The sequence below is a fragment of the Helicoverpa armigera genome, chromosome 8 (genome assembly GCF_030705265.1).
Source record: "Helicoverpa armigera isolate CAAS_96S chromosome 8, ASM3070526v1, whole genome shotgun sequence".
Lineage (NCBI taxonomy): Eukaryota > Metazoa > Arthropoda > Insecta > Lepidoptera > Noctuidae > Helicoverpa > Helicoverpa armigera.
In genome coordinates, this window is record NC_087127.1 from 5705870 (window position 1) to 5715056 (window position 9187).

Sequence of the window (9187 nt, forward strand, 5' to 3'; positions counted from 1 at the left end):
AAGGTCTTAAATAAAAGCATGATGTGTATCGTTAATCGCCTTTATTTTTATGCCAAAATAGGTACAAGTCTGTTGGATGGCATACAATATTATGAATTTATCTGTGTCACAAAAGATATGAAACCCAGCGATCATTGATCTCAATAAGCAATGTCTCTGAGCTTGCTCTTAATATAATTATTATATTTGCCCTAGTATTTACAAGATAAAGACAAATTAGATCTGAACTACAGTATATTCAAAATATTTGAAATAGTCTGAAGTTAATCTTTCCAAAATTCAGCACAGTAATAGTCATGAACAAGCTTTATCATGTGAATTAATTAATACAAATTGATTACTTGCTAATATTGTATAGAAAGCCTTACTTTAGACAATACCAATCATTTTGAAAGTACTGTTACACAATTAAGACATTTTTACGAAACAGTAACATTACTAGTGACCATTAATTCTCAATTAAAATTTTAAAACTATGAAGAAATATACAATAAATTATATTCCACACCTTATCATACAAACTAATGATTTAGAGCAATGATTATAAAGTACCACCAGTCATTGACCTATCAGTGAAATATGGTATATCACCATTAGCACTAAAGTTATTATTATAAACTATCACTAGAAAGACTGGGAAAGTATTTACATACCATGAAATAAGCATGAAAGTTATTTTATGGGTACAATAATATGTTGATGACTACCAATCACAATGTACGTTCTGATTGGCCTGGAAATTAGGCATTACATGAAAGTGTGTTTACTTGCATATCATTACTCTCACTCCACAATACAAACTATCTCATAGTGCTTTTGTAATATTATTTTAAATGAATACTTTTTTATACATACAGCTTTACCAATCTAAATGTCCTATTAAATCAAGCTTTTTTTTATAACTACAATTTCTCTGGTAAGTATATTATCTATTGGTTTTCACATTACAATGCCTGAAGATTAAGAAGTAATGTGAAAGAAGGGTAATAGTATTTATTTTGCTTGGATATTGATAATCAAACATGGCAGTGATAAACTATAAGATGAGATCTAAATTTTACAATGTATTTCAAAGTAGAAATTAGATGTGCTTTTTTCATATAATTTAAGACATTCACATTAGATTTGAGAACCATTAAAAGTGCATTACAATATTAATTATAACATATTATACATGTTTTTAAGGAATGTATCCAATATATTAATGTGTAGCTCTTCACTTAACTTTAGATATTTGAACCAATAGTAAATGCAATTTGCTATTCTGATTGCTTTGACATATCATTACATTCCTAAGAGGGCGAAACTGCAATCACCACTAACAATATCATCAAAAATACGTAAACATGAATTGTTGAATCACAACATCTCAATCAATCTTTACAGTTGAATAAATTTTCCTGACAAATATGCTAGTGCCGATGTATCCCACAGTTCCACAAATAATACCGAGAGCTAAACTGAACAGAGCCATGTAGCCAAAATAGAAGGTAGTCTGAAACAGGCCGTACATTTTCGTTTTGAAAAGGAAATAATAGAAAGAGTACAAGTACACATAGATTGCGGTGCTACCTGCTGATAGGAAACTGGTCCATTGCCAACGGTAATCCTCAGCATTTAACAGGAAGTAAGTACACACAATGGTAACACAAATGGTCACTATCATCAGAATTAGGAACACCAGTAACATGAACCCATAAACATAATAAATTTTGTATGCCCAAAAAGAAGTGAAGATAAAGTACATCTCAATAAAGATTGAACCAAAGGGTAATATGCCTCCAACTATAATGATTACAAAAGGCTCCATAAACCATTTCTTTTCTGGAATAGGTCTAGGAACTGCATTAATACGACACGGGTAGTCCGGCTGACCTGCTAAATTGCGACCAAGCACAGTTCCAACAAGAGTTAGAGGCAATATAACAAAAGTACAAATAGACATGACTGCTATCATACTACCAAACGGTATAGCTCTTGATGCATGGTAATACATGGCAATAAAGTTTATAAAGAAAGCTGTTCCACAAACAAGTACAGGCAATAAAAATGCTGAAAGTAACATCTGTTTAATCCACAGTTTGCCACCCATCCTTGCATAAAGAGATCCTCCAAAATATCCATTAACTGGAGATGTGGCAGCATATATAAATATTGCTGTGGACAGCAATGATCCCCTTTCAGTGTAGAGTTCTCCAAATATGGTAAATATTATAACTGCCAGAGTAACCACCGTCAGCTGATATCCAGATCCAATCAGTGCTGAAAACACTGGCAGATGTGGAACTGGTCTGAAGACATCACCGTGAACTTGTTTCCAACCATATTCGTCACCCAGATCCTTTTCTAAATCATCAAGATCATCATCCTTTGAATATCGCGCATAGTCCTTGCGAAGTGTTCTCATGAGAATCATTGAAACAAGGCCTACTAAAAATATAACCATCATAAAACTGTTGAAGATACTGAACCAATGAATGCGGTGTTGAAAGAAATTTGGGTCCAAATATTTATCAAACCTATCTTCAAAGTGTATATCGCTTTTCTTCCAGTTTACTTCATAAGTGAATGGAATTTTTGCGTCGGGTGTAAGTCGTTCCTTATTTTCAGCTGTGAGGTTTACTTCTACGATTCTGTTTCCATTGTACCCAATGTCGAATTTTTTATGAGTCCAAATATAATAATGGTCACCATCAATTTCGCCAACAGTTCCCCAAATTGGCAGATCATCAATATACATCTGGTACCAGTAGTGATTCTTCACGGCATAAACAAGTGCTTTGTAAGATTGGTCATTCAATTCAATGGCACAGAATTGTTGTGCCGGTACATTATCCTTATAGGTAATGTCCAGACCACTGAATTCTAGTTCAACCCCTTGGAGAGCTTCAGATAAAGTCTCATGGTAATGTCCAATAGTGACTTTAGTACCTACGCAGAAAGGTAATGAAAAATATGCATACGTCTCCTGGCGATTGTGATACGGACCCACTGTATTCATCCACAGAACAACTTGATCTCCATCTTTATATGTATGCGTATGTTCGTCACAATTAACTATAGTCCAAAAAATAAATAGTAAATAAAAATATTTCATTTTTATGCAGCAAATAACTTCTTAAAACCAATTAAAGTACAAATAAAATAAACATAACACGTATGTGAAATGCCGATGTCGGACATCTATGGTCTAAAGTTGCCATCAAGCAAAAAATATGAAAACGAGTAGTCGAGAAACGTCAGAGGATTTTTATTAGGAGCAGACAAGACGATCAATTGGGCGAAATTACCAATTTTGTATTTACTTTATAAAGATAATATTGAAAATACTTAAATAATTCTTGCACGATGCTACTATACTTTTGAGGGTCACCTTTTATACCAACAAAAATCGTTAATCTACGAGGCCGTGTGATTATCAGTGTACACTTTATTTTACACCATAGTCACGAGCACTGGCCAGTACACTTTGAATCACATGCTGCTTGCTGCTTCTATGAACTTCTGAGTCGATCTATTATTATCTGACTGTTAAATGAAAAGGCAGTATTCCTAAAAAAATGTCTGAGTTGAAAGAGGGACTGTAGAGTGTAGACTGAGGTTCTATATGTATAGTATATAAAGGTTCTATACTCCATCTACGTCTGTACATAAGATTTTAATTGTAGTTTTTAGAACGAAACAAAAAGTGTCAGTGTCACTGTCAAAAATAAGTATTGACATTTCACGTTGAAGTGTTGTTTGGAGGTTATGTGCATGTTTATATTCCTTCTTTTTTAGACTATTAAAAATGGAAGTAGACCTGCCTAGTTGCGTCCAAGCTAGACTTAAGTCCGACACTGGTGAAGAGACAGGAAGTCCTTTAGATCTTCCTCTAAATATAACTAGAGATCAACTACAATTGATATGTAATGCTCTTTTACAAGAAGTAAGTTCATCGTTCCCTTTTTGAGGTATTTCATGATCAATATTAACTCCCTTAATATTCAGACGTGACTTTTGTCTGTGAGCTTTTGTTTCCTACTACTTTCAAGTTAATTAATTAACCTTGAGATGTGCTGTGTGCGCCTTTGATAGGTGGCATGAAACTATTTCATAATATTTTATTTTATAAAACTTATTTTATATTTACTTACCTTACGTTATATGCAATGTGTTGATGTACCTTAAATATATTATTTTTTATTTCAGGAAGACAAGCCATTCTTATTTTTTGTCAAAGATGTAGAAATAACTAACAGCCTGAAAGATGCCCTTGATATTGAAAGTTTGAACTCTGAAGAAGTTGTTGAAATCATATACCAGCAGCAAGCCGTGTTTAGAGTTAGACCAGTTACCAGATGCACAAGGTCAGTGTTTAAAATACAAAATAACATTTGAATAAAATATTTAAGTGAAATATTCACTTAATCACTTAAATGTACTGTATATTTGATAAGTGTGGTAACACCTTTATTATTTTATAATTTTTCAGTTCAATACCTGGCCACGCAGAAGCAGTGATATCAACAAGTTTCAGTCCCTCTGGGAAGCAGCTGGCTAGTGGTTCAGGAGATACCACTGTAAGATTTTGGGACCTAAGTACACAAACACCACTGCATGTATGTAAAGGTAAGTACACTTAAATAGAAGAAATAAAAAAAATGAAAAAAATTGGTTACATGCACACAAATCATTGTAAAAATAAAATTAACATGTATAGACAACAGCACATAAACCTACCACAATTTGCCAACTTCAGTAGAATTTCAACCTTATGACAATAGTGAAAGGTAAATGTTTGACTGGTCATATTTTACAGATTTTGGTCGGTTGATCTGCTGGCATCTTTGTATATTTTGTTAATAATTATTGGTTACACAAGTAGTAATAACAATTCATTTTTATTACTGTTCAGGTCATGCCAACTGGGTTCTCTGCATAAGTTGGTCACCAGATGGATTGAAATTAGCTTCAGCATGCAAGCAAGGCAGAGTGATGCTATGGGATCCAAGCACTGGCAATCAAATTGGAAAAACTATGATAGGGCATAAACAGTGGGTTACAGCACTTAGTTGGGAACCTTACCACAGGTAACATGTTATTTTGTACAGCAGGATATGAAATAAAGTAATAGTTTAAATACATTGAAAAACACACTTTGATAAATGCATATAAAAATCATAACAAGACTTTTTTAACAAGTCAACACACACAGCTGTAAATTTTCATGATGCTACATTCCTTGTTATATACTGTTCAAGCCCAATAAAAGCATGTTAAAAATTAACTTAAATACATATTTACAATATCTTACATATTTACAGAAATCCAGAATGTAGAAAACTGGCAAGTTCATCTAAAGATGGTGATGTCAGGATATGGGATACAGTTACGTGTCTTACAATATTAAGTCTCACTGGACACTCAAAAGCAGTCACTTGTGTTAAATGGGGTGGCAATGGTCTTATCTACACTTCATCTCAGGATAGGACAATTAAGGTTGGTCTTCTTTAATTTGCTCATATTCCAGATAATATACAGTGTGGTAACATTGTTAGTGTTAATTTATATTTATTTAGACCTAAATATAGATCAATCAGCAATGAATTCTAGGCAGTCTGATCTTTTGTAATAACTGAAACAAAGCAATGTTTAGTCAATAAAGTAGGCCAGAAGAACTGGCTAGTCTTATCTCAGATGGTCTGAACGTATGATAAATTAAAAACTGTTTATAAAGGTGTGGAGAGCTGATGATGGAGTACTCTGCAGGACTTTGGAAGGCCATGCTCACTGGGTGAACACACTGGCGTTGAGCACTGATTATGTACTCCGCACTGGGCCTTTCCATCCAGTCACTGATCAACAATTCAATGTTGATGACAGTAAGTCCTCATTAAAGCAAATAAACTTTACCAAATTAAAAAAATATTCTCTACTAAAAACTATTTTGATAAGTCATTTTTAGGCTAAGTATTTTTTTATTTTTTTAGAAGCTACCCTCCAACAGCGTGCCCTGGAAAGGTATGAAGCAGTGTGCGGAAAAAGCGATGAGCGCTTAGTATCAGGATCGGACGATTTTACACTGTTTCTTTGGTTACCTGAGAAGGAGAAACGTCCTTTAGCCCGAATGACGGGCCACCAACAGCTCATTAATGACGTCAAATTTTCGCCAGATACAAGGTAAATATTAATTACTAATAGAAGGGTAGAGTATCTAGGATATAGCTTACGAAACCAAATCTCACACAAGGTCACAAATAGGGCAGTACCCAAATAGCTGGTCTATGCCACGGTGGCCGTCAGACCCCCCAGTCCCTCTTAATAAAATTCTTAATTTGCTTTTTACAGAATTATAGCATCAGCATCATTTGATAAATCTGTGAAGCTATGGGATGCGGCCACTGGTAAATTCATAACAACACTAAGAGGACATGTACAAGCAGTGTATATGGTGGCATGGTCAGCTGACTCAAGACTTCTGTTGAGCTCTAGTGCAGACTCTACTTTGAAAGGTATGGTGTGATCCACTATTGAATTAACTATAAATATAAAAGATATGTGCTACTTTTTAACCAACCTCTGAAAAGGAGGTATGAATTTGACGTATTTGTTTCATTGTGTTTATTAACAAAATACGTCGTAAAGTATTGCGATTATCTGACAATTAGCTGAGCCAACTTTGTTGCGGTTTTTAGCAAAGCATTTTTCAGGGTTAGGAAATAATCTTGTATTATAAAATAAAGGGTAATAATCTTGTATTTTTTCAGTTTGGAACATGAAAATAAAGAAGCTGGAGTTAGATTTACCTGGACATGCTGATGAAGTGTTCGCAGTAGATTGGTCACCTGATGGAGCTTATGTAGCTTCAGGAGGCAAAGATAAAGTGTTGAAATTGTAAGTTTTAACAACTTATTTCCCAACCATTTTAAGAACTGTTTGGTTTTAAGGCTATTTAACTAACTTAATTATTATAATTTCAGATGGCAGCACTGAATAAGGACAACATTTTCATTGAAGTACAACTTTAATAATATAATAAACTTGTTACAATATTTTTGATAAAATAAACGAGTTTCACTTAATTTTAATGCTCTTTTTGACATTGGCCTTTATTCCTGAAGCTTCTCCGGCATACCTGGTCATCTCTGTTCTGGGCTCACGGATAGCTCCCTTCCTCCTGATCTTAGCTTTCCTGTATTTAAGCTTATGTTTGACTCTTGGGTTTCTTTGGTCCTTCTTTCTATGAGGAGTCAAGCCCTTGTTCTTGGCAATTTGATATGTAATCTCACGTTTTTCACCAACATCTTCAGGAACAATATCCTGTGATGAGCTTGAAGGTTTATTTTCTTCATTCTCAATTTCATGAGGGGAAGTATCATTATCAGAAAATCCACTCTCCTCAGATTCATCTTGGTTTCTTTGAACATCAACTCCGCTGTCAGACTTGAAGAAGTCATTGCTTTCATATTCATTGTCATCATCAGAGACTCCAGTATCTTCACCTTCATCCTTTTCTAAAGCATTGATCAGTTTCAACTTCTTGGGTGTTGATTCAGGTGACTGTCTTCCAGATTTACGTTTCTTATCTTTATTTAGTTCCTTGATTTCAGTAACATGTAGTTCCAGATTGTTCTTCACTGCAAGGAGTATTTTGTCTATTTGAGGTTTAATGACTTCCAAGTAAATTGGTTCCATTTTGTTTAACATCTGTCTGTACTGGTACAATCTTTTTATTACAGGGTGATTTTGAATATTGATTCTTTGACTTTTGAGGAGTAAATAAAAACTTATATTAGTGCAGTAATTTAAAATAAGATCATAATTTGTTTTAACAAATTTTGAGGCAGGACATGTGGGGAGTTTGCCATCTTTAACAAGCTCTAAGAGAGGATGTAAATCATCTTTTGCTACTGTTAATTTTGTTTTGAAGTCATCAATTAATCCTGCAAATTCTGGGCTTTCTTTCTCAAGTAGCTGCAACTTTTGTCTTTTGGACAACTGGCTTAGGTCACTTTTTATCACAGTTTCTTTTTCCTCAGCATCTGCAACTTGCTTTGTCAAAAAATCAAGAGTGAAATCTTCTTCCCCAAGTTGTTCCAAAAGTCTTTTCTGAATATCCTTTGCTTCTTTTTCTTCCATTAATGCAATTTCTTCATCATTGCCAAAGCCTCCATAGTCTTCATCAACATAATCAGTTGCATAATATGATCCTTTCTTTTTGCCCCAAGCTTTTGAATCAGGTAGATCATCATCAGACTGTTCTTGTCCTTCTACATCGCTATCAGCAATGCTAACATCTTTTTCGTTCTCTGACTCACCTGACTCAGAAAATGCATACATTTCTTCTTCACTTTCCGAATCATGATGTTTTCTCTTCCGTACCTTTTCCAAGAGTTTTTTTTCTTGAGGAGTATATTCATCTTCCGAATCTGAAGGTTCATAATTACCTTTCATATCAAAGTTGGACTTGACTCTGAAAATAGAAAATTAAAAAAATTAAGTTTTGGTTTAATCATACGTAACCATTCATCTGGCATGGAATATTGAAATAATAGGCACACAAATAAAAAAAAGATAAAAAAACTTTTTTTATACTATAAGTTTTTTTTTATCTTATATATATTGATATTAATTGTAAGTAGGTACTATGTCGCATTAGATTTAAGTCTGTAAAGGCATAGTAACTTTGAGATGAATAAATAAATAAATCTTTATACTTTAAAGGTACAATATGTAAAGTTAAACGTAGGAAAAATAATGGATGGCAGGGTGGACAGATGCAATGTACTTAAATACTTAGTTTTTTTTGTAGCTGAAGACCGTATCGAATTATATATTGTATTTGACATTACTTACTTTATTTTATCTGCCATGGTCGCTGATCCTGGTTGCAACAATCATAGAAGTACGTTCGCAGGAAGGGACTGAGGTTAGCTACCAGTCCATTCGTCACAAACCCACACCTTTTCAACAGTGTGACTCGTGGAATGAAAGTTACATATAATGCAGCAGTAACTTCGTAACTAAACGCACAGTTAGATAAACAAAATTATATTAAATAAAAACTGCCTCGTTGTTTTATTAAACTTCAGGGCACGTCGCTCATCATATCATGACAATAAAAAAACGCAATGAATGAATGAAATTGATCAATAGACTAGACGAAATGACATATTTGTTTCTTTTTCCTTAGCTCTTTCTTGAA

General features: G+C 33.9%; 3 protein-coding genes across 3 annotated transcripts; 1 reads left to right on the top strand and 2 right to left on the bottom strand.

The window, feature by feature from the left end:
• Positions 1 to 26: 26 nt before the first annotated feature.
• LOC110372781 (transmembrane 9 superfamily member 3) lies at positions 27 to 3207 on the bottom strand. Its single transcript, XM_021329742.3, has one exon. It carries the CDS (start codon positions 3095 to 3097, stop codon positions 1370 to 1372), a length of 1728 nt encoding a protein of 575 aa, XP_021185417.1. The 5' UTR covers positions 3098 to 3207; the 3' UTR covers positions 27 to 1369.
• A 500-nt stretch (positions 3208 to 3707) lies between these two features.
• On the top strand, positions 3708 to 7064 carry LOC110372783 (notchless protein homolog 1). Its single transcript, XM_021329744.3, has 10 exons — positions 3708 to 3928; positions 4192 to 4349; positions 4475 to 4611; positions 4898 to 5072; positions 5307 to 5481; positions 5720 to 5864; positions 5973 to 6162; positions 6331 to 6494; positions 6750 to 6876; positions 6963 to 7064. Exons 1-10 carry the CDS (start codon positions 3791 to 3793, stop codon positions 6973 to 6975), a joined length of 1422 nt encoding a protein of 473 aa, XP_021185419.3. The 5' UTR covers positions 3708 to 3790; the 3' UTR covers positions 6976 to 7064.
• Positions 6988 to 9133, bottom strand: LOC110372785 (something about silencing protein 10). The gene is made up of 2 exons (XM_021329746.3): positions 8839 to 9133; positions 6988 to 8455 (listed from the first exon to the last, which is right to left on the bottom strand). The coding sequence occupies exons 1-2, from the start codon at positions 8853 to 8855 to the stop codon at positions 7057 to 7059; spliced, it is 1416 nt and encodes a 471-aa protein (XP_021185421.3). The 5' UTR covers positions 8856 to 9133; the 3' UTR covers positions 6988 to 7056.
• Positions 9134 to 9187: the final 54 nt, after the last annotated feature.

Coding starts and splice junctions, on each gene's coding strand:
- LOC110372781 (XM_021329742.3), bottom strand. CDS start 3,097: ATGAAATATTTTTATTTACTATTTATTTTTTGGACTATAGTTAATTGT.
- LOC110372783 (XM_021329744.3), top strand. CDS start 3,791: ATGGAAGTAGACCTGCCTAGTTGCGTCCAAGCTAGACTTAAGTCCGAC. Junction 5,865..5,972: donor ACAATTCAATGTTGATGACA/GTAAGTCCTCAT, acceptor TTATTTTTTTAG/AAGCTACCCTCCAACAGCGT. Junction 6,495..6,749: donor TGCAGACTCTACTTTGAAAG/GTATGGTGTGAT, acceptor GTATTTTTTCAG/TTTGGAACATGAAAATAAAG.